This window comes from Rattus rattus, chromosome 12 (genome assembly GCF_011064425.1).
Source record: "Rattus rattus isolate New Zealand chromosome 12, Rrattus_CSIRO_v1, whole genome shotgun sequence".
Lineage (NCBI taxonomy): Eukaryota > Metazoa > Chordata > Mammalia > Rodentia > Muridae > Rattus > Rattus rattus.
The window spans coordinates 3,399,782-3,424,477 of record NC_046165.1 but is presented as its reverse complement, the minus strand read 5'-3'; the positions used below and the strand labels follow the sequence as shown (position 1 = coordinate 3,424,477).

The 24,696-nt window shown below is 45.9% G+C and overlaps 1 protein-coding gene across 1 annotated transcript in view; it reads right to left on the bottom strand.

Moving 5' to 3' along the window:
• Positions 1 to 338: 338 nt before the first annotated feature.
• Positions 339 to 24,696, bottom strand: part of Slc15a1 (solute carrier family 15 member 1) — a 42,285-nt gene continuing 17,927 nt past the window's right edge. The window contains exons 6-23 of the mRNA XM_032917644.1: positions 24,204 to 24,303; positions 23,881 to 23,971; positions 22,398 to 22,481; positions 20,762 to 20,844; positions 19,510 to 19,596; positions 18,874 to 18,963; positions 16,301 to 16,345; positions 16,139 to 16,171; positions 15,966 to 16,054; positions 14,448 to 14,529; positions 13,240 to 13,359; positions 11,556 to 11,705; positions 9,811 to 9,860; positions 5,223 to 5,330; positions 4,963 to 5,074; positions 4,301 to 4,444; positions 2,201 to 2,308; positions 339 to 802 (exon numbers count right to left, since the gene is read on the bottom strand). Of these exons, the coding sequence (XP_032773535.1) occupies positions 611 to 802; positions 2,201 to 2,308; positions 4,301 to 4,444; positions 4,963 to 5,074; positions 5,223 to 5,330; positions 9,811 to 9,860; positions 11,556 to 11,705; positions 13,240 to 13,359; positions 14,448 to 14,529; positions 15,966 to 16,054; positions 16,139 to 16,171; positions 16,301 to 16,345; positions 18,874 to 18,963; positions 19,510 to 19,596; positions 20,762 to 20,844; positions 22,398 to 22,481; positions 23,881 to 23,971; positions 24,204 to 24,303 (1,768 nt within the window). The 3' untranslated portion in view covers positions 339 to 610. The remainder of the gene's footprint in view (positions 803 to 2,200; positions 2,309 to 4,300; positions 4,445 to 4,962; positions 5,075 to 5,222; positions 5,331 to 9,810; positions 9,861 to 11,555; positions 11,706 to 13,239; positions 13,360 to 14,447; positions 14,530 to 15,965; positions 16,055 to 16,138; positions 16,172 to 16,300; positions 16,346 to 18,873; positions 18,964 to 19,509; positions 19,597 to 20,761; positions 20,845 to 22,397; positions 22,482 to 23,880; positions 23,972 to 24,203; positions 24,304 to 24,696) is intronic.

Here is a 24,696-nt window from a genome sequence, read left to right as displayed (position 1 = left end):
CCAGGAAAACAAACAAACAAGAACCCCAAGGTAAAGTTATTAGCTCGAATCAGCTGATACTCACTACACACTACTAAAAAAGCCCTCTGTAAATTCAACATTGTTTTCATAAGAGCATTAAGGAAAAAAAACAGTACTGTTACCTTTTCAAAATTAAGTTAATCTGAGCTAAATCCACTTCTGTGGCAGAAATGTTAGAAATGGCCCAGTGTTAAAAAAAAAAGTATGTTTTAAAAACAAAAAACCCAGAAAGTGCATGTTATAAATAATATTTTAGCTGGGCAGTTGCGGTACACGCCTTGAATCCCAGTACTTAGGAGGCAGAGGCAGGTAGATCTCTGTGAGTTTGAGGCCAGCCTGGTCTATAGAGTGAGTTCCAGGATAGCCAGGGTTACACAGAGATACCCTGTCTCAAGAAAAACAAATTAAAAAGGCTCCCCTAGAGTTTCAGATTCACAGCTGTCAGCCTGAAAACCTGCTTTGTTATTTTTTTGGCTCACACGTCTGAAGTCTTTCTCCAGCAAGGACTCTGCGGTGGAGGGTCCTGTCCCTTGGGCAGAGGTCATGGAGAATGCTGGACTTGGTATGTTCTCCACTTGCTTCCTGACCTTCACATGTTTGTCTGTGAGACAGGTTCCAACGAGGAATACGGGTTTTCCTTCCCGACGCCCTTTTTCTTCTCATCCTCATCGAACTGTGCCTCGATCTCTGCTGGGTTGACGTAGGTGTAGAATCGGGCCATGATGGCAAATATGATGCAGACGACCAGGAGCAAGGAGGCGAACAGAACGTACTCAGCCCACTGGAGGAGTCGGAGTTGGAGCAGGGGAACAAACAGAAACAAACACAGGTCACGTGAGGTGAGCATAACGTCCTGTGCATATCTTCTTGCTACTTCTAGGTGGAAGGCACTCTGAAGTGAAACCAGGAGATGTCAGCCTCCTCTCCGCTCCCTCACAGAGACATCGTCCTGGTCTTCTCAAATGCTCAAGGGGCAGGTGACACTTTCCTGCTAACATGGGCTTTGGAAACCAGACTTTTGGGAGGATGAGGGAAACATTCTGAAATTCTTAAGGCTTCAGGCTGGTGTCGGGAGGATAGGGAGCCAGCAAGGACCAAGCGGTAGCCTTGCAAGACAAAAGGTGTGCTGAGCATGGGCGGGAAAGATGGGTGTGCTTTGCATGGGTCGGAGGGACTGCTCCCCAGGTCTGAGCATCTGCTGGAAGTCCTTGGTTGGGGTCCTGACACAACTACAAACCCCTCAACTCCAGCTCCAGGGGACCAGTGCTTTTCTGGCCTCTTTGGGCACCTGCAAGTGCATGGTGCACATATATACACTCAGTCTCTCCATTATATATATATATATATATATATATATACACACACACACACATATATATATTATGTACGTATATGCACACACACACACACACACACACACATACACATCAACACACAGTTATATGCACATATTTTTTGACAATTCCTGAGCTCAGGAGCGTGAGGCCCCATGGCCATTCCTGAAGCAGAAAACAGTGTATCTACTCTGGTGACTGGGAACCACCCAGCAGACCTTGTGCACTGAACAAAACCTCTGATCATCAGAGACGCCTGCCCTTTATTTTACTTCGAGGGGAAAGTTATAACCATTTCAAGAACATCTTTAAGCTACCGTGGAGCTTCTGTACAAGGAATCTGGTTTTCCTTTCCCTTTTTTCTCCTTCCAGGACTGGGCTAGAACCCAGAGCCTTGTGCATGCTAGGCAAGTACTGTCTGTGGAGTCTCAACCCCAGCCCATAGGACTAGTTCACCTTTCTCTCAAGCTGAATTCACAGAATCGACAGATTTTTTTTCTCCCCATAGTGGACCCCATCAGGGTATGTGGACTTCAACTCAATATGGCAAACCTGTGTAGGTTTGCAAGTAACTAAAACCTGCAGAGACTGCCTGGTGCTACTGGTGATAACTCTAGCTGATTGGTCTGGCCATGTTGTTCATCCACTGACTCCAGTGGATACATACTACAGATAGCGAGGGAGGGTCACGGCGATGACCATTAATAACCAAGAAGACTAGAAGTTCAAAGTCATCATCTACACAGCAAGTTTGAGGGCAACGTGGGCTACCTAAGACCCTGTCTCAAAACAAACAAACCAAAACAGAAGAAAACAGGCGCATCCAAGTTTCTTTCCCGCTATACCTGTTTTTCGAAGTGGCCTGCCTCGGCCACAATGAGGACAATGATATTACCGATGGCCACGGTTAGAAGCCATCCTGCCTGAAGCACGGACTTCATGTTAGACGGGGCCTGCAGAGGCAAAGCACAATGCATTACAACCTGGATTCCCACTTCAGACCAGGAGAACCCCACCCACCCATCCTTCCACTCACTTTGCCAAGCACCCCCTGCAGTGCAGGCTGGAGGTTAGCTTTGTTGGGTTTAGTCAGGAATGGTATCCTACACCTAAGGGCCAGCACTTGGGGGGTTGAGGCACACAGATGCTTGAGGGCGCTCTCAGCTACATAGCTTGACCCTGCTCTCCATATAAATGTGTGTAAGAGTCAATAGAAAGCGGAAGTCAGGATGGGGTTGACATAGGGAGGACATAACTCGCATGACGAGACAGGAAAACGGTCCTGGGCAGGGCGCCTCTCTCCATACACTTACAGTGCTATCCTAGCAACAGAGACAGACAGATCTACAGGCGGACAGACTTTGCCTCACAAGTTTCTAGGCAATGCCACACTCTCCCCAAAGGAAGACTACTGTGTGTACTCCTCTGGAGTGTCCCTGCCGTGTCCCCCATATTCCTTCCTCAAGCTCTCCCCACCTATCACAGCATGGACTTTGTCACACAGTGTGGTCCTCACAGAAAGAGGTAACCCAGCACGTGCTAACCATTGCAGATACTGAAGAAGAGGCCCAGGATGCAATGAATTTAGCTGCAGTTTTAACAAATACTTTAGACATTAAAGTTCTAATTGGGGTGCCAATAAAATTTGTTTAATTAGCCTAATATACTTAAAAGCAAAAAAAGTTACTAGTTTTTCTGAGGTAGGGTTTTACATGTCTCGGCTGACGTCCAGACTCACAAGGTATCCAGGGATGATCTTGAACTTGTTTTCCTGCCTCAACCTCCTCAGTACAGGGGTCACAGGAGTTCATCTCCAAGTCACACTTGGTTCTTACAGTGCTGGGGATTGAACCTATGGCCTAGTGCATGCTAAACCAGCACTCTATCAACTGAGCCGTATCTCTAGCCTTAAAAGTAGGGTGTTACACTTGCTCTTAGCAGTAGATCTGATTGAACAACGTCACTGGAAGTAACAGAGAGATGCCAACTGGACCTTAAATAGAACCAGGACACTGACCTGTAATAAGCACTTAGATGCTGCCCTTTGGATATTATAAAATGCAGGGTTTGCTACTGTGACCCTGGCAACAGACCTTGGAATGCCGCACCATCCTTAGGACTCTAGTCTTGTGTCTAGTGTAGTTATCTATCTATCTATCTATCTATCTATCTATCTATCTATCTATCTATCTATCTATACATACTAAATAGATATCTACTGTCTATATAACTATATATACTATGTTTCTATATAGATAGATATCTATATATAGATAGGTAGATAGTATATATGTGTACACACACACACACGTACATGTGCTATATTCCCATTGTGTAAAGAGCTCATTGATTCCATAGTCCTTGTTCTGTGGAAGACACCTGTGGTTATTTGAATGAGAAATGTCCCCCGTAAGATCGGGCATTGGTACATTTGGCCTTGCTGGAGGGAGCATGTTCCCCGGAAGTGGGCGCTGAGAGTTTACAACCTTGAGCCACTGCCAGCTCACTCTCTCTGCTTGGTGCCTGAGGTTCAGGATGTGAACTCCCAGCTTCTGCGCTGGCCTTCCCGCCTGCCTATTGCTATCCTCACTGCCATGATGGACTCTGGTCAGAACCGTAAACCAGAGTAAACTCTGACGTGTATTGGTTGCTTTTAGCCCTGGTTTCTTGTCACAGCAGGAGAAAGGAACCATGATGCTTAGAAGAAGAAAAAAACCTATATCAAACTGTACGTGTTGGTGGTGCATGCCTACCATTCTGGTACTTGAAAGCCTGAGACAGGAGGATGGTGAATTGGAGGCCAGCATGGGCTACATACTAAGACCCTGTCTTACAGAACAAACAAAACAAAGGAACCTCCCAGACTCAAAGCAAGGCCGTCAGCATTTTTTTCCTGAGGGCGGCAGGTAGTAGCAGCAGGGAGGAAAGAACAAAAACCAAGAAACCTGGGAATAGGAGAACTCCAGTCCTGTGACAGAGAAGACCACCTCGCCGCAGGTGAGGAGGAAGTACTGTGGGATCTGCAGGGCCATGTTCACCGTGTTGGGTGGGATGTCTTCGAATTCCTTCACTTCCAGGCAGCCATCACTCTGGACCATCAAAGCACCAAGCAGGCAGGTGAGAGAGAGGCAGAGAAACGCTTCAGAATAACAACCACTCCCAGCACACACTGAGTTGACCTTCTAAGGTTAAACAGGCAGTTTACACAGTCACTGCCCACTTTAAACCTAACCGCAATGCCGGAAGCCGGCTAAGCAAAACCCCGGAAATCGCTCAGTCCTGAAGTCACATGACCCTGAAGGAAGCATCAAGCACTGGTCAACGGGAACGTTAAACTAGTGACGTCTACCATAACTGAGAGAGCCAATGGTGGTCCCGTGAGATGACTCACGGGGAAGGGCACCTGGCAGCCCTACCGTAGTTCTCTGATGCACGCGTGCACGCACGCACACGAAACAAAGAAACAGAATTAATTCTGAGACCATTAGGTTGTTTCTAAGACCGTTTACAGATACTAATTCCTCCAGCTAATCACGGGCTCGTCCTGAGTGTCTGAGCACCCAGGCCAGCCAAGGTTGATCATGCCGTGGTGGGATGAGCTACTCACCGCCCTACTTCTGATCACGTAGGTGTACGCGCTGCCGAAGTCAAGGTTGGAAGATTTAAAAGCAGATGAACAGTTTGGTGCAATCTCTGTGGTGTTTATTGTGTAGTCTTTTCTATTAAAAACAAACAAACAAACAAACAAACAAGAGAATGAATAACAGAGGTCATGGCTCCTGGTGTTAAAATCTCCATTTTTTTTTTCTTAAGTAAAAGATGAGTCAGGCTTGAATTTGGGAGCCAGTTGCCCAATAAGGTACTCACTGGCCAGAAGGGAAAAACTGATAGTTGCTGGCGCTGTGGCTGGTGACATTTTCGTACACTTTACCACTCATTTTGATGGTGATCATCTCGTTAAGGGTGCTGACGAATCTGGAACAGAAAACCATCTGCCTTGTAACCAAACCACGGAATGGTTTATCCTAGGGCACACGTGCACACGGGCGATTCCTAGGGTCTAGAGGCAGAAAGTTAGCTACCTTACAGTTGTTCCTGTCCACCCACTCACAGGCACGCCCTTAAAAGAGTTTATCTAAGAAATATTTATCCATGGCAGGAACTACTCCGAGGGCTCAGAAGTGTTACCTAGTTTCCCGATATTTAGGGAATCTACTAGGTAGTCATGGAAACAGATACTGACGACTCCTCTCCTTTCTGGAAGGGAGTCAAGCTTTTGTGCCACTTGCATGGAAAGTTTCAGAGGAGGTGTTTCCTCGATAAGTGAATGACCAAAATAAAGAAGACAGCCGCAGGCAAAGCTTGGAAGGAGCGACCTCCCAGAGCTTGGGGCAGGGGATGGATGCAAGATGGGGGAGAAAGAAGCCCAATGAGAAGAGGCTGCCCTGAGTTGCTTCTCTCAAGTGGGGTAGAGCTGTGTGTCTCTCCAGCGGCGCTGGCTAGCATCTGCTGGAATGCAGAGAGGAATGGGTCTCCGGAAAGGCCTTGGCCCTCAGCCTTGGCAAGTCCCCTTGCTAAAACCTCAGGAGGAAACGAGTGAGCCGCCCGCCTTCCTCGTACCATGTGGAACATCACAGCAAGAACACGTGGTGTAGTGTTTCTGTGGACGCTCTGTGCTGTAGAAGACCCTGTAGTTCTTACACTGCTCTTGGGATCAGCTCTTTGTTTTGCCCACCAAATGGGTAGGTGACAGATTATAGCAGACTGTCCAATACGTAGAACAGGGAGTAACCATGACGGTCAGCTAAGTACTAGAAAGACAACTCTGTCTCTAAAATACGTGGTCATCAGCTTCATGGTGGTGCAGATTGGTTCTAATGCTATTTGTGTTAATTGGGCTCCCCAGATCACAGGGGAATCTGCAAGTCATCTGCTTGCAAGACACTGAGAGTCGCTGTGCCCAGTTGGCTCTGATTGGTGAATAAAGTTGCCAGTGGCCAATGACTGGGCAGGGAGACAGAGGTGGGACTTTAGATTTCCTGGACCACAAGGAGGTTTTTGAACCGCCAAGCCAGGAAAGGAAGAAGATGCAGGCAGGAGAGCTGTGGAAGACAGAACCAGCCATGTAAGACTCAGGGAAGTGCGGCCCTAGGGCCCACTCCCTCTATTGGGTCTGGGGTAGCAGAGATGAAATAAAGATTTTAGTAAGTAATAATTTAGGAATATTGGTGGGTAGGCATTAGCAACGTGGAGGTTCACAAGTGCTCAGCCATTGTGCTGTGTGTGTGCGTGCGTGTGCGTGTGGCACATGTATGTGGATGTTGGCAGCAGCCAGAGAGGTCTGATTGCCTATAGCTGCAGATATAGGTCTGTGAGCTGAGCCACCCGCTGTGGGTCTGTGTCTGGGCTCCGAGCCTTTCTGCCAGAGCAGGAACTATATTCTCTTGACAATGGTTCAATATATTTTTAGAATTCAAAAAATTAAGCCCTCAACCTACTTTGGAAATAAATAAAAATTGACTATTTTTTTTATTTTTTTTTTTAATACAGATGACAAGGGGGGGTTGGGGATTTAGCTCACTGGTAGAGCGCTTGACTAGCAAGCACAAGGCCCTGGGTTTGGTCCCCAGCCCCACCCCCAAAAAAAGGATGACAAGGTAGCAATTTAAGTCTTTCAACTTACCGATAGTGTAATATAAAAATGTATTTGCTTGAAATTTGGTATTTCCTTCCTTTAACTTACACAGTAGTCAGAAAGTCTGATTTTTGTGGAGGTTTTGAAGTCTGCTCATCAATCTCTCCTAGTTTTCTAGAACTTTAGCGTTGTCTTCAGGTCCTACGGAAGTAATCGGATCCCTTCGTTCTGTCAAGGGTTTGGTGTTGCTACTCAATAGAAAAGCAACTCTGATCTATTTCCATTCGCACGGTGGGAGGGGTCAATATGTGACTAATACCGCTCATCTATCCCTCTTCCTCAATATTCTACCAAAGCTATTTTTAAATCTACGGCCTCACCATGTAGATCACTCACAAAGACATCTAATTAAGTGAGGCTTCTAGGAGGTAAGCAATAACTCAGTTCACTAGAGTCCCTCCCTCAAAAGCAGGAGCACCCTAGTTCAATCCTGAGCACACTAGCAAGCTTAAAGCTTGGGGGCAGGGGGAGACATAACCCTGGGGGCTCATGGTCAGCTCTCCCAATCAGCACATCTCAGTCTGCCATGAGCGCTCTGCCTCAAGAAACAACGTGGATCTCTGAAGAACAGCGTGTGAGAGTTGACTCCTGGGAGCCACACGCACACGCACATGCACACACACACAGACACACACACACAGATACAAACACAGACACACACACACACACACACACAGACACACACACAGACACACACACACACACAGCCACACAAACACAGACAAACACACACACACACATACAGACACAGACACACACACACAAACACACACACAGATACACACACAGACACACACACACAACACACACAGACACACACACACAACACACAAACACACACACACACACAGACACATACACACAACACACACACAGACACACAAACACACACAGACACACACACACAAACACACACACACAGACACACACACACACACACACACACACACACACACACACACACACACACACACACACACACACACACACACACGCTTTTAAACCCTAGTGAGATATCTCAGCAGTTAAAGTTGGATGTCGCCAAGCCTGATGACTTGAGTTTGATCCCCGGAACCCACAGGTGAGGGGAGAGAAGTGACTCCTGTATGTTGTCCTCTGACACGTGCATAGCGGCACAGGCATGCCCCCACATGCATACAAACTCAAACATACTAAATAAATAATTAGCTTTTCAAAAGTTTGGCAGGCAAATTGGCTCAGTGGGTAAAGGTACCTGCTCCCAAGCCTGATGTCCTGGGTTCGATCCCCAGGACCCACATGGGTAAGATGGAAACTGTCTTCTGACCTCCGCACTCACACACTCATACACACACATATAAATACATACATACACACACACACATACAAACAAATAAACAGCCTAAATACTATGATCTACACTGTCCAAAGTTTCCAGTGTTAGGAAACATTTCTAAAGAAATCAAAACAATGAAAATGTGTTCTGAGAACAAAATGAAATCCCAGATATGATTCTAGTTCAGAGTCAAATACAAAGCACAAGGTAGCTGTGTGTGTATGCATGTATGTATGTATGTATGCGTGTATGCATGTATGTGTATGTATGCATGCATGTATACATGCATGTATGTGTACACATGCATGCATGTATGTATGCAAGTATGTGTATGTATGCATGCATGTATGTGTATGAATGTATGCATACATGTATGCATATGTCTTGTGCAGGACAAGACAGGCAATTACAAATATCCAAAGGAAGGACTATGGACTGAGAGGTGTCATTGTGACACTTCAAAATGTGACTTTCTTTGGAGAAAAGTCCTTAAGGAAGCAAAAGAAGCTGTTGGAGGTCCTTACTCTGACATGATAGACTGCTGTCCTTACATGAGGAGATTAATTTACAGACACACAAAGAGAAAGAAGATGGCTATCAATAATCAATCAAGGAGAGAGGCCTCAGAGGCCAGTCTTCGGTACACCTGACCTTTGACCTCCAGTCAGAGGATCTAGGAAATCATGAATTTCTGTTTAACTACATCACCGGGCTGTGTGGCACTTTGTCCTGAGCCCCGGCACCAGACAGGCTCCGAGAAAATGAGAGAAGGAACCAAAAGCCAAATGATCTCATGCTGGTGAGATGAATCACCCTAATTTTAGTTACCCTGGAGAAAAAACTGTGACTGTCATAACCAAAGATTAAAACACCAGAGACGTGGTGAGAAGCTGACTGTTAGAAGTGAATGCCTCAAGTCAGAAGCTAACAGAGAAGTTTCTAGAACTCTGGGCCTTTACAACCATGTGTGAGAAGAGAGAACATTTTCAGGTCTGCCGGGGTGAATGAAAAGACACCACGGAACCCAGGAAAGAAAGGCAGTCTCCTGGGCACAGTGGTGACATCTCCAAGGACAGTGTCTGGAGGGACTACAGGGCATGTGTTTCTGGTAGGTCCCAGAGAGCATGGAGGAAAAGTGGTCTCCAGGGAAGACCTTTGATTCCCTCACACTGTAACTAACTAACTAGACACTTAGTGACCAGGTAAGGCTAACATTTTTTTGTGTCATGAATGAATGTTGAACTCAATAGATTATTTTTCTACACCAGTTGATAATATGATGTGGACGTTCTCTCTAAGTTATGGATTATGTTGGTTGAACCAATCTCGTATTCTTGGTGCACACTTGACACTTTCACACCCTTGTTACAACTGGGCTCAGTTAAAGGAATGTGTTAAGCTCCGTTAGATTCGAGGAGAACCAGTTTCAAAAGAAATCTCCATACCTGATTCCGTTCTCCCCTTTCTCTGGCTTTTGGTTAAGACCGTCTTTTACCTGAGAGAGAGAAGAAATAATATAAAAACGTTTCTGAGCCAGAGAGATGGCTTAGTGGGTGAGGCACCTGCTGTGTAAGCCTGGCTCTCTGACTTTTCAGTCCCTGAAAAGGTGGGAGGAGAGAACCCACTTCACACAGGTATCCTCTCACCTCCATATGTGCCCTGTGGCACGTACCCACTGCTCTCTTACATGCCAGGCATGTGCGTGTATAAACACACACGCACATACAGTAAATAAACATATAAATATAATTTCCCAATACTTAGCACATTAGAATCAATTCACTAGCACTTCAGAGCGCATGATACTGGCCCTTGTCCTGGGAGATATGAGTTCTACTTTGTCCTTCCTGGTTTCCCGCCAGGCTAACACATGTTTCTCCTGTTACCCATCCTTGATTGTCAGTGGCCCCAAAGGATACAAATTCTTTAACAATTTAGATGGTCTGACCTTTGGACATGGCAACATTGTATTGTCAATATGGAGTTGGTGTTTGAGACCTGTATAGATGGATCGGGAAAACCACTGTAAAATAAACCTTGTAAGCGTATTTTTGCTAGGCCACATTTACAGCTTGGCTAAAGTATGTTCATCTGTGGGCCACAGGCTGTGTATGCCTGGTAGAAAGCCACCCAGGAGCCTCCTTATTAAGCAAATGGATGAGAACATTAACTGCACATTGAGTTTTTTGATATATTCTCACTCAAGTCCTCTGGCAGACTGCACGAAGCTCCTTTATTCAGATCAACTCTTCTTGTACCGAATGACACACCTAGACATCTGTCCTTTGCCAAGTAACATTTTATGTGCATTTTATTCCTTGTATCTGGTGTGCATGCCATATTTTTATAAGTGCACATTTAAACAATTAATACAATTAAAGATATGCTAAGCACCTTATCTCAGTGTTTGAGAATGTACATAGGTGTTCACGTGACTTACATATGCACATGGGAGAGTACACATACATGAGCATGGGTACATGCTCATAACACGGTTATATCATTGTTTGTTTACCTTTATAGCTTTACAATGTTTGTTTGTTTGTTTGTTTTTACACAGGGTCTCCCTGTGTAGCTTTGGCCAGCCTGAAACTCAAAGAGACCCCCCCCTATATCTTCTTCCTGAGTGCGGGAATCTAAGGTGTCGGACACTATGCCTGGCTAAGATAGGCCTTCCTTTATAGTCCAGGTCAGCATCTGCTTCCTAAGAGCTGCAAAAAAAGATGTGGCCTACCACGGCCAGTTCCTAGTTTTATTTGTAAGTCATAATTAACAGTGACTCTTCTTCTCCACCGGCCAGACCTTTACTGGGAGTTAAATGTCTTGGCGTTCCTCAAAAGTTTAAAGATTGCCTAATACAGTGCTCAGTATTGGTAAAGCAAAGTCATACCAATACAAAGCTGTGCCCTGTGGCTGGGGAGATGGCTCAGTGGTTAAGAGCACTTGCTGCTCTTACAGTGGACCTGGGTTCAATTCCCAGCACATGCATGGTGGTTCACAACTCCCTGTGATTCCAGTTCCTGGGGACCCGATGCTCTCTCTGACCTCAGACTCCAAGTACCCATGTAGTACACATTAGGTACACGCACATAAAACACTCATGCACATAAAATAAAGTCTAAAACATTTCTAAAAACTGTGTCTCTGATATTACAAATATCCAAGAGATGCTGTAGTGTCAAGTACGTACCACACGGTATAGATTGGGGCCCCACACTAGAAGGGTGTGCCGGTGACCCGGCTCAAACTCATGAGCTACCGTGGTGACGCCTGGGGATCCGGGAGAAGACACGTTTATGCTTGTCAGCTGGTCTACATCGAAAGTCATGAATGTGTCTGTCTGGAGATGGGGGACAGAAGGCAGGAGGCAGGTTAGCACTGCGTGCTTGGACACTGTCATGCCATAGTAGATAGCAACCCGCATTGCCAAGTTCATAGCCATTCACATCCAAAATACCTTATTGGGACGTGATACCTGCCCTCCTACCCCACAGACACTGTCATAAGTTCTTTGTGTATTGTCACAGGAACTATCCTGAAATTCTGCTTTTCTGCTATGAACATCATTTATAGTCCTATAGATATACTATATAATACTATGTATAGTATACTATATAGTACTATAAATATACTATATAATACTATGTATAGTATACTATATAGTACTATAAATATACTATATTATACTACGTATAGTATACTATATAGTACTATAAATATACTATATTATACTATATATAGTATACTATATAATATATGTATATTATAGTATAGTATAATATATAGTACTATCTTATACAATATTATATACTGTATACTATGTATACTATCAATATACTATTATATTATGCTACAATATTATAGTACTATATACTGTATATATACTATAGTACTATATAGTACTATAAATATACTATATTATACTATAAATATAGTGCTATATTATGCTACAATATTATAGTACTGTATACTATATATATAGTATAATATAATATAGAGTACTATAAATACTATCGTACAGAAAGGTACCAGGGGACGGGGCCTGGAGAGATGTCTCAACAGTTGAGTAGCTGCTCTCCCAGAAGACTTAGGTTCAACTCCCATAAGTCACACGGTGAATCACCACCACCTATAATTCCATTTCCAAGGGATTTGATGTTCTCTTCTGGCCTCTGAGGGCACCGGGCACATATATGGTGAACAAGCATATATGTAGGCAAGACACCCGTATACTTTTAAAAAGCACCAAAGGAAAAGCGAAGGTTCTGGTGAAATCAACACGGGTCTTCCCTGACCTCCAGGAGTCAGACTTTTAACTCCTTCTTCAAGGTCACTGCTCCAACTGTGGTGGATCAGGAATGAGAATACATAAACCCACGCCACTGGGGTTAAGGCCTCAAGGCTCTCCGTGTGACCAGACTAAAGGCTGGGGATCAGAGGTCAAGGGCAATGACCTCTAGAGCAGGGTTTTCCACAGAGGCACTGTGCGTATGAGGACAGAAAATTCTTGGCTTGGAGACTGAATGCTAACACTCTGGCTTCTATATAAAGTGCCAGTAGCACACGCCTAGTTTGCAACAACAAGGACTTGTCCATAGAGCCTGCTCAACATCTTCCCAGGGATATCGGCACCCGTTTAAAGCCCTGGGCCCTCCCTGCTGTAGAAAGTGCCTGAGTGATCAGTACCCACGCTCAAGTGATCAGTACCCACGCTCAAGTTAGAGAGGCCCATGGCTTCAGAAAGTGTTATGAGGTGGACACTGATGTGTGCTAATCTTGGGCTGCCTTTGGGGTTTATACAAAACGGCTCCTCCGGGCTCTGATGTAAGTCAGGTGGGAAGATGAAACACGAGGTCCTGTTTCCTCCTACTTACCTGAGACATTTGGGCAACTGTCACATTCTTTCCAGGAAAATACACGGCCATGTCATTGTTTCCAATGTTCAAGACCTTAATTTGGACTTGATTTCCGCTGGGGAAGACTGGAAGAGTTTTCTGAGAAAAAGAAAGAAGAGATCCGCAGTGAGGACTCCAGAGTAGACGGTCACTGTCACCTCAGCTCTGGAGACATTCTCCTCTGCAGTGTTAGAGCTCATCCGGAGGCCGGAGGCGCGTGCCAAACATCTGACTCAGCCCGCTGGTCACTCTGCACGGTGAAAGAACTTTATTTAGCCTTAAAAACAAAGGGGGATCTTCCTATATCCTCTAAAAAAGGGTGAACCTTGAGGGCATTATAAAATTAGCCAACCATAAAAGGGTGAGTGCTCTGTGATCGTGGTCACGTGGTTTGCCTGGAGCACCATCCTAGAGACAGGTGGCAGAATGTGACCCACCAGGGCGTTAGGGAGACAGATCAGGGAGTCAACATTGAATGGCTCCGAGGTTTGGTTTGGGGAAATGGGTAAGTTCTGGTAGTATGTGTGTGAGGGCTCCATATAAAGGCAGCTGAGGGCTCCATATAAAGGCAGATGCATTGAGCAGTGTGCTTAGAAGTGGTTAAGATGGGAAATGCCATGGATTGTGTATGTGAGAGACACAGAAAGACAGACAGACAGAGACAGACACAGAGAGTCTCCTCTAATTTTCCAGGCCACATAATCTCTGCCTCTAAGCACTAAGGCCTGATAAGGCAGCACTGGACTGGCTTAGCACAAATGCACCCAGCAGGTGTTAGGATCCATTTAGAGATTATGCCCTAGTAGATATACCAGGATCCAAAATGTATCCTTCTACGAAGATGACAGTTTACACATCTCCCAAGCGCCTGTCTGTGAGTAAAAGGCTTCTCACTAAATCTGACTCGGGAGCAGTTCCATGAACTCGACTCCCGATTACAGAAACTGCATCACAGGTGGAGTCACTCACCCTGTCTTTTCTCCTATCAAAGCCTGCCCATCAGTTCAGTACGTAGCCACCCCCACATCCATAGAACCCAGCATGCTAACTGATGGCCTATTTTGCCCCACCCCCTCCCTTTACAGTCTTTACTCCAGGAATTCTTATTGCACATGGGAGAGTCCCCCAGTCCCCTCTAATCCTCCCAGTCCAGAGAAGGACGCTGCTGGGCCCAGGAGAACACTCACATCGATTTCCACCTGCACAATTGCAGCCACCACAAAGGCCATGGACGCCAGGAACATCCCAACGGTCATCTTCTTCAGGGAGCTAATGCAGATGAGAGGAAAGTGAGCCCCAGTCTGTGTCACCCAGATGAACCAAGATAAACTCTAAAGGGGAATCCTCCTTACTGCTCTCCCTTCGGCTTCCCTGTAAGGATGGCTGTACTGGAAGCCGCTACTGGTGTTTTTATTGTTTTAGGATTTTATGTGTGCATGCCAATGTGAGCACGTGCACACATGCATGTGAGGGTGCTCTCGGAGGCCAGAAAAAGATGTCAGACCCCTGGAAGCTGGAGTCTCAGGCGTTTGTGAGTTGCTCTGTGTAGACGCTGGGATGGAAATGCCGGTCCGTGTGCTTGAGAACCAAGCATTCCTAACCACGGAGCCACCACTGAGTCCCTTTCTGTTGCTATTCATGACCAGACTGGTGAGCGCAATAGAATGCCTATTCATATTTTCACACTCAATTTCTTCAAGTCCTATGATCACAGCTAATTTTTTTCAGGCTTCCATTAATAGCATTTTTATTTATTATTATTATTATTATTATTATTATTATTATTATTATTATTATTTTGGTTCTTTTTTTCGGAGCTGGGGACCGAACCCAGGGCCTTGCGCTTCCTAGGCAAGCGCTCTACCACTGAGCTAAATCCCCAACCCCCGCATTTTTATTTATTTTAAAGGGCATTTGAGGAGACACTGCATACAGACATCTCTATTTAAAGCGCGCTCTCTCTCTCTCTCTCTCTCTGTGTGCATATGCACGTGCGCGTGTGCACGTGTGTATGGATATGTACAGGCCCATGTGTGCTCATGAGGAGGCCACAGGACGTCAGATGTCTTCTGTACCTGTCTTTACTTTCATCACATAGGATTTCTCACTGAATCTGTAGCTCATCATGCTTGGCTAAGATGGCCAGCCAACAGCTCCAGGGATCCGCCTGTCTCTGCACACTGCCATGCCTGACATTTTACATGGGTCCTAGGGATCTGAACTCGGGTCTTAATGCTTGCACAGCAAGCACTCTTACCCAGGGAGATATCTCCCATCCCACAATATCTCTTTATTCCTTTGAAAACTTCATCTTCAGCCAAGCCTGGTAGCACAGGCTTATAATCCCATCTCCGTGGGTGGCTTGCAAGTTCAACATCTAACTAGGCTGCAGAGTGAGTTTAAGGCCAGCCTTGTCTCAAAATAGGTAGAAAAAAAGAGGGTTGGTGTTTCTATCTCAGTAGAAGAATATTTGTCTAGCATGTGTGAAATCCCCTAGGTTCAATTGCCTGTACTGAAAAAATAAATAATGTCCCATCACCTTGGCGGGAGCTTCCAGAAACAGAAGATTTGTGAGGCCCTGGACCAACAGCGTCTCAGTCAACCAAACAAGCCAAACAACAGCCACCAACAGTGTCTCAGTCAACCCAAGCCAAACAACAGCCACCTACAGCGTCTCAGTCAACCCAAGCCAAAGAGCCACCTACGTGAAGTTGAAACCGCATTTTGCAATGAGCGGATACACCACGGCGTCCACAATGGGGACCATGATGACAATCAAGATGGCGTTCACCGTCTGCACAGGAAGTGGAGAGGGGCTGTTAGTGCAATCACAAGGAACACGTGGGCCTTGGAAAGTGAGCCGAGCCCTTTCTCCTACCTGCATCTGGTCCGGCTGAATCTCAATTGTTCCCTAAAAAAGAGGAGGCAAAATCTTACTGGAGGGAAAAAAAAAACGAGGCAAGAGAAGAAGAAAGGACCAAGGGACCAAAGCAGAGCAGAGGTGACAGGAGGGGAAGCAGACCAGGACAGGCAAACTTACAATTTTCCCAGTCATGGTCGTTGCTTGCAGTGTCCACCTGGAACCCTGAAGAATGAACACGTTGATGGTGTCATGGGGGATGTGGCTTTTTAGAAAGCGATAATCTACCACCAGACCTGCTAAACCCAGACTGAAATAGTATGGGATTTGAAGTTGTCATAAACATCCGAGCTGCCTCTCGGCTGTCACAATACTAGGAAGACGAAAGCCAGTGGTGCATCCCGGGATGCATGAAGGACCCTCTGAGACAGGGGATATAAATGGTGAATACATGGTTATCACCTCTCATGGGGAGCTCACTGTGTTCTACCAGGGCCGGTGTCAGCATCTACAACAGTACAGTGGTAAAGAACCACTTCTGAAAGTCAGGGAGGGGCTTTGAACACTTCATTCCAAAGACAGCGGTGGCCTAAAATCTGGGCAGCCTAATTACAGTTCACCTGTTTCTTACAGGATGTGATGGTTTCTATGGAAGAATAAATGCTCAATGGATCGATATAAACCCATCAGTGCCCCATGGACACACCATGGAAAGTGGCAGCCCTGCCCTGTTTGACTCTTAAGTTTGTACCAGTCACGGGGGACAATATATGCTATGTCTGATTTGAACCTCAGAGAAGAGGCGGGGGAGCAGGACAAACATGTTCAGAAGGGTTCCGAGTTCTTAGCCCACATCGCCCAGCTACCATAGCACTTGTATTCTGAGTGCACATCTGACCCTGGTTAGGCTCTTTCCACACTCAAGGTGGCTCCTTCGCCCTTTCTAGGCTGCTGCATACCTCACACTACAGTCAAGGAGTATGTGCTTGCTCCAACGTTTGCACGGATAGCCTGGTCTTCCAACAATCCTGTCTGCACATGACACATACTGCCCACAGTCTCTAGAAGCAGCGTCTTCTTGCTCTGACTAGGGAGTATTGTGCCGTAGGTTGACCAACATGACTGTGCAGGACTCCAGTGTGTGTCTTACAGATGGCATCATATTTATGACTGGACTTAGGTCACCATCACAGCAGTAGAAGAGAACGTCAAGTTGAGAGGGGCGTGGGGTGGGGTAGCTGGAAGGAGGTGACAGTGTATATATATATGGTAAAGAACACTGTACAGGTATAAGGATGTCTCAACAATTAAAAAGAAAGTACAGGGGCTGGAGAGATGGGTCAGTGGTTAGGAGCCCCGACTGCTCTTCCAGAGGTCCTGAGTTCAATTCCCAGCAACCACATGGTGGCTCACAACCATCTGTAAAGAGATCTGAAGCCCTCTTCTGGTGTGTCTGAAGACAGCTACAGTGTACTTATATATAATAAATGAATAAATCTTTAAAAAAAAAAAAAGAAAGTACAGAGGTAACAGTGTATGTGTGTGTTAAAAGGCACTATACAAGTGTATGAATGTTTCAACAATTAAAAAGAAAGTTGTAGGATGATGTCATTACGCAGGTGAAGGCAGGTACAAGATAGAACGAGGTCTGTCATTGGTCAAGAAGGAAGGATGGACAGGAGAAAAGTTTTAGAGAGGGGAGGAGACTGGAACAAGAAGGGAGAGGAGCAGCGGAGAGAACATGGAGACGGATGTTAAGATTCCTCTCTGCACATTTACAGGTTGTTATGAATATTCTTAAGGGATGGATGTGTACAGGGCTTTGTGTGTCTAGATTAGCAAATTATGTCTTATCGATTGGATCAGAGGTTGTTGTGTTGTGTGTTCTTTCATGTAGTGATTTAAGTTCAAGAGAGTGTGTGGTGGCTGCACACGCTAGCCCACCACGAAATTGGGATGTGTATGTCTCTCATGGTGGCAGCCTGCCTTGGGAACTAGATGGATAGAGAGATTGCTGCCAGGCTCAGAGAGAAGTCATCGGTAGTGTGATATGGGCTGGAGCAGAGCGGGTAAGACTGAAATGAGGATATCTACCAGATGTCCTGGGGCACCAAGGTGCTGGACCCAGTGTGGGGTAAAAGACAGACGTATTTTAATTTTACAGCAGTGGAAAGTACACAGCCACAGGTCTGATCCAGTCAGGACCTGCTTCAAGTACAAGAACTTGTGGGTGTGTGTGCAGTCATTTACAATTCTGTAGGGCACCTCTGGCTGAATAGCCCGTTTTAAAGCTGGAGATTAGAATCAAGCCCCTCTTAATTTAAACAGTCCACAAATCTCTTTAAAGGCAACACCTTCTACCGTGCCAGGTCAGCAGAACAAACTGTCTTTGCCCTCGGATCTGATCCATAAGGTCCCAGATGCTCTCAGGGGAAATCTCCCCCGGGTTGCTCTACAGCAACCTCGTTTTCTTCACTGATTCGCAATAGACCGGTGGAGAGATCCTTTCAGGAAATGTTTCAGCCAATAAACTCAGTAAGATGCAACAACTATATCAGTGTATACAAAAGAAGACCGGAAGAGAACAGTTTAGGAGCTGAATACCCAGTGCAGCCCCAGTGCAGCTTGGTGTGAGGCTGTACTTACTACATCTGATTGAAAGATGTAGCTCAGTGGTAGAGCGCTTGCCTAGGAAAGCGCGCAAGGCCCTGGGTTCGGTCCCCAGCTCGGGGGGGATGTAAAAGAGACATTACCTGCTGGTCAAACAAGGCCCAGAACATGGGGAGGGGGATGTACAGGAACATCACCTTCGTCACCATCTTAATCTGCGAGATGAGCCTCTCCTGTGGGTGGACAAACCAGCCAGGGGCGGGGTCAGCAGCAGTTGCTGCTCGACCGCCAAGTAGGGATCTAAGAGACAAGCTGGGAGGTGATGATTCGATCTAAAGAACGTGAGCGCGGGTTTCTTTAGGAAACCAGACAGCCAGACATTCTAAACAAGGGACGTCTGAGCAGCAATAGCTGTTCCAGAGTCCAGCCACCGGAGCTCGCTAAACGCCAGTCCAGCCACCGGAGCTCGCTAACCGTTTCCCCGCCACCCAGCTCTTCTCTGTCCAAACTGAAGTCATGTGATCTCATGGCCTATGCCTAACAGAATATGACCCAAGTGAACAGCTTCGGGGGAGGGGCATGTTGCTCCCCAATAAATGATAACTGTCCTTTTAAAGTCCTTTCGAAGCACGTGTGCACAGTCATATTCCGCACGCTAATAATCGTTGGGAAGACGTGGCTGAGGGTATTGCCCAGGAACCAAACGTTCTGCACTGTGCTTTCCTTTCATGCCGGCTTCCTGGGGTAGCCGGGGCCACGGCGGCAGGAGTAGGACTTACGTCGTATTTCTCTTTAGCCCAGTCCAGCCAGTGTTCCCTCTTGGGAAATGCCTTACTTCGGTGCCGAAACCTGTTTTTGATGGCAAACTGAAGGAAAGGAGAAAAAAAATTAAATATTAAGAGAGAATCAACTACATCAGACAAATACGTTCCAATGAGTTCCCTTTTGGTGGTCAAATATGGGGGAAGGGCGCATTTTCACACGTAGATCCTAGCATGGCAGGCTTGCTGAGAGGGTCTGTTTGTCCGTCCACAGTGTCTCTAATCCAGACGCCTGGGCTGGGGTCCCCTGCTCAGCACTTTATCCTCCAGCCCACCTAGAAGACCATGCTCAATAGAAATGTAACAACATGGGGCTGGAGAGGTGGCTCAGTGGCTAAGGGCACTGACTGTTCTTCCCGAGGTCCTGAGTTCAAACCCTAGCAAGCACATGGTGGCTCACAACCATCTGTGATGGGATCTGATGCTGCCTTCTGGTGTGTCTGAAGATAGCAACGGTGTACTTACATATAAATAAATCTTTTTTTTTTTAAAGAAATGTAACAACACACTTGCAGTTATGTTTTCTAGCAGTGAATTAACAAGTAAAAACAAAAATACATAAAAAGCCACCCCCATTCCCCACCCCCAATTCCCCATCCCCCACCCCACATTCCCCACCCCCCACCCCCCAGACAGGGTCTCTCTGTGTAGCCCTGGCTGTCCTGGAACCTGCTCTGCAGACCAGGCTGGCCTTGAACTCAGATCCACCTGCCTCTGCCTCCTTAATGATCCTTCAGGCCTCTGTTGGATTGAAGGTGGGTGTCACCGCCACCGACCTCTATTTGGTAAGTTTTATAAAGATAAAATACCCAAGTACCCTAAAAAGTGGTCCTGAGAGAAAAATCAAAACTTGGCTGAATTTTTCTTCTGTTTTTAAAATTGAATTTTTGATTTAAAGGAGGTAGAAGGTAGAGGAAAGTTCTGGAGTGATACGGTGAGAGGAGGGGAGGAAGGGAGGGAAAGAGGAGAGGAAGGGAGAGAGAGAGGAGGAGAAGGAAGGAGGAAGGAGGAAAGAGGGAAGGGGGAGGGAGGAGGGGAGGGAAGGGGGAGGGTGAAGGGAGGGAGGAGAAGGGGAAGGGAAAGAGAGGGGGGTGAAGGGAGGGGAGGAGGGGGAAGGGAAGGGAGGGGGTGAGGGAGGGGAGGGAGAAGGGGGAAGGAAAGAGAGGGGGGTGAGAGGAGGGTGAGGGGAAGGAGAGCAAAGAGCACTTACGCCAATGCACTTGGCCACTTTGCCCATGATGTTGCCCTGGGGCTGAAACTTCTTGTACATTCCACTGCCGAGGACAAACACAACTGCACAGGCAGAAGAAGAGGAGTCACTGCAGAGGTCCCAGGCTCTGATGTAGAATCTTTTTCTTAAGGACAACTTACACAGACTAAATGAGAACACACCCGAAGTGCCATTCTCTGCCCAGAATCTAGAGAAGAAGCACGCACCAGCCCTTAGAAGAGTGTGGCCGTCTTTGAAGAATTGTGAGAGAAAAGACACACTGGGCAGGCATGAGGGTGGCGCTTGTGTAACAGCAGAAAACAAAACAGAGCTGTTTCAATATGAGGGAAAAGGTGAAAGATGTTCCATTTGAGCCTGGCAAGACCTAAGAACCAAACCTGGGGAAAGTGTGAAGAAGCCATGGGGACGTGAGGGGGCCATGGGCCAGGTCTGACCCACACTAACTTTCAACTCAGAGCACCCTTGGTTACCTCTTTGTATATTCTAAAACAACAACAGCAAACAAAAAAATGGTCATATGTGAACATGCTACCTGCATATGTATGGAATTCAGATACTATAATCTATTTGTCTATCTATCTCTATCTATCTATCACCTATCTTCTATCTATCTATCATCATATCCATCTTCTATCTATCTATCATTTATCTTCTATTTATCTAGTCATCCATCACCAATCATCTATCCTCTATTTACCTATCTATCTCATCTATCAATCACCTATCATCTATCTAAAATCATCTATCAATCACCTATCTATCATGTATCTATCAATCATCTATCTATCTACCATCTTCTATCATCTCTCTTATCTATCATGTATCATCTATCAATCATCTAATATCTATCTTTTATCTAGTCATCTATCATCAATCAATCATCTATCATCTATTTACCTATCTCATCTATCAGTCATCTATCTATCTATCCATGTATGTATGTATCTTTCTATCTCCTGAAAGCGGAGGGCACTATCTTCTGTGCAGGAAGGGGAGCAGCAAGAAGGATGAGGAGGGACTGGGACAGGTAGTGGAACACAGACATGAAAAAGGTCCAGTGGTAACTATGTATAAAAATGCCATAATGACACTTGCCATTCTGCATACTGTAATCTACAAGGAAATCTCAAAAGCCATTGATATAAAAGCACGTGCAAATGGACGTAACTATTAGGTGCATACATTCCTCCTAGCAGGAAAGGATTCGAATAGAAAACCTTGGGATGATGCTGATGGAACTTAGATTCCAGCAGGAGCATTCAACGGCCATTGAACCGGATTGGCATTTCTTTACTCAAGTCGCAGATGACACGTGTTGATGAGTAAAGAAACTTTCAATCCCTGCTTAGCACTATATCAGCCTCTTCCACCTCTGCTCATCTGCTCGATGGACCCCAATGCCCAAGTCACTGATGTCTCTCCTTCAAAGCCCTTTGAAGGATCCCATTTCCCATATAACATGGCCACTCCACTTTCTCCTCTCTATGAAGGAGAGCAGGTCTTTGTGACACTTTTTGTTACAATGTGGTACATGGATGGTAACAAATTAACCATGATGATTTATACAGAGCCTGACTTGGACATGGGCTTGTGCAGGCTCAACTGATCTACTCACTTAGGGCAACAGCCATGAGAGCCGCCGGAACCCCAAAGGCCAGTGGGTAACAAGCTTGTTGGCTGTGGATTCCGCACTGCTGAACTGAGGAGAAATAATAACAAAATGCATTGTGTTTTCATTAATGTGAATATTGCTCCCATTTCTAAACACTCTCCACTGATTATATTACATTAGACTTACTTAGCTGCTGGTCTTAATGATGCCATGTTAACTGGGCAAACCATTCAAGGGATATATATATATATATATATATATATATATATATGCTTAAAAGTACACATATATGTATAGTCTGTCTGTCTGTCTGTCTCTCTGGCACCTATTCTGTGAATTTTCTAACTCATGGAGATAAATGTGACCTGGACACTCTAAGTCCAACCTGTGGGACTCAGTAAATTAAAGCAGACACTCTCTCATTCACTGATGCATGTGTCCTGTAAGGCACGGCAGCTACACATCATGAGCTTAGGAAGGTCTGGACGGTAACTATTTTAGGCTATGGCTTCTCCACTCTGCCTTCGCAGGGGAAGCAATCGAATCTAAATGATGGTTATATCCAGGTTCCCGCACCTGACCCCCAGTTTGCCACCGTCTGATGGAAGGTGCTCTTAGCTCCTAGATCCTCATCTTGATAAGGGAAAACATTAGGGCTTTGTAAAGGCAACAGAGGATCCCCAGAAACACCCTGAAAGGACTGGATCCCACGGGGACTTTGGCCTTGTCTCTAACTAGATATTTCACTTCCTTGTAGAGAAAAAAACTGAACTCTGGGGAAAGTAATGTTTGGGTTAGCGTTTCCTGTTCCCAGCTGTACATGATTCCCACTCATGACAAAGAAGGCCCTGTCCCTCAGGCACTGGACACTTTCAATCAAATCCTTGCTTGCAGTGGCAATGGCTTTCCAGTTCCCCACTAATGAAGCCATAGAATCTGTGTTTCTTGTGTCTTCCCAACTCTCTGAAACGCCATGGGGAGCAAGGGCAAAAGGCCAGAAGTCAACCATAGCCAGCTGTATGTCTCCCCAAATGTTGTCAGTGGTGTCTTTCCCCATGTAAAAGTTTAATATTAAAGACTCAATGGTGTGAGAAGGATGGCTTGGAGTTTCCCGTCATCCAGAGAGTCAAGAAAGGTTGGAAGGGGTGAGCATGGAAGAAAGAAATTTACAGTTTAGATTGTGACAATGATCCCAGCATGTGTGGCACCTGGGCCATTTAAACGAAAGCAAAAGACAGGGACCAAGTCTTTGTTTTGTTTTCTTTGTTTGGGGACAGGGTTTCACTAAGTAGCTCTGGCTGGATTAGAACTCACTATTTAGAGCAGGCTGGCCTCCAACTCATAAGGATCCTTCTGTTTCTGCCTCCCCAGTGTTATGATCAAAGATGTATGCCACCACATCCATAAGATTTAGCCTAAAAAGGTAAAAACCTGACTTTACCTAATTAAAAAGAGAAAATCCAAGTTCTTAATAGGTGGTTCTTACCTCTGAGTATGGGAGTGATGATCGTGGAGAGGAGGCTTCCTGCGTTGATAGCCAAATAAAAGATGGAAAAGAACCGGTTTCGCTGTTTTTCCTGTCACAGGAGGGGCACAGTTAGGTTACCACAACCTGGCTGGGAATCATGGGAGACGGTGGGGCTCAGAACCGGGCTCACTTAGTTTGGTCAATATCCCACTTTCAAGTATCCTGGAAAAGACTAGGTCAGACTCGGGACTCATGCTCCAGGACAGAGATCGAACTCACGCTCCAGGGATTCGATCACTGGACTGTTGTTAGTCACTGACCGGTTCCGTCAGTGGTCTTACCTGACCCTCTTCAAACTGATCGCCACCAAATGCAGACACACAGGGCTTGATTCCTCCTGTACCAAGGGCTATCAGGGCCAGGCCGATCATGGACAGTGCTCTGGGGAAAGATATGGTTTAAAGTCAAGGTGGGAGGTCCTCATGGAGGCCCCTCCCCCTGTAGTTTTCTCATAAGGACTACGTGCGTGCGCAAGCATGCGCAGTAACAAACACAAGGAGGCTCACCATCGAAGAGAGGGTAAGGCATAAGGACGCAGGCTGAGTGAGTGTTGAGGGAAACCTGGATGCCGTGGAATTGGAGCCAGCTATGTTTGTTTCATCATTCATATTTAACTGAAAATGACTTGAAATCTGAACAAAGATTTGCATGTGGACTTTGGGTAGCATTGTCATTCCCAATAAAAGGGTGGGGCCATGAAATGTTAGTTAAGGGGTGGGGTGTATAGCTCAGGGGTAGAGTAAATGGTTGGTATGCACAGGCCCTGGCTTCAGT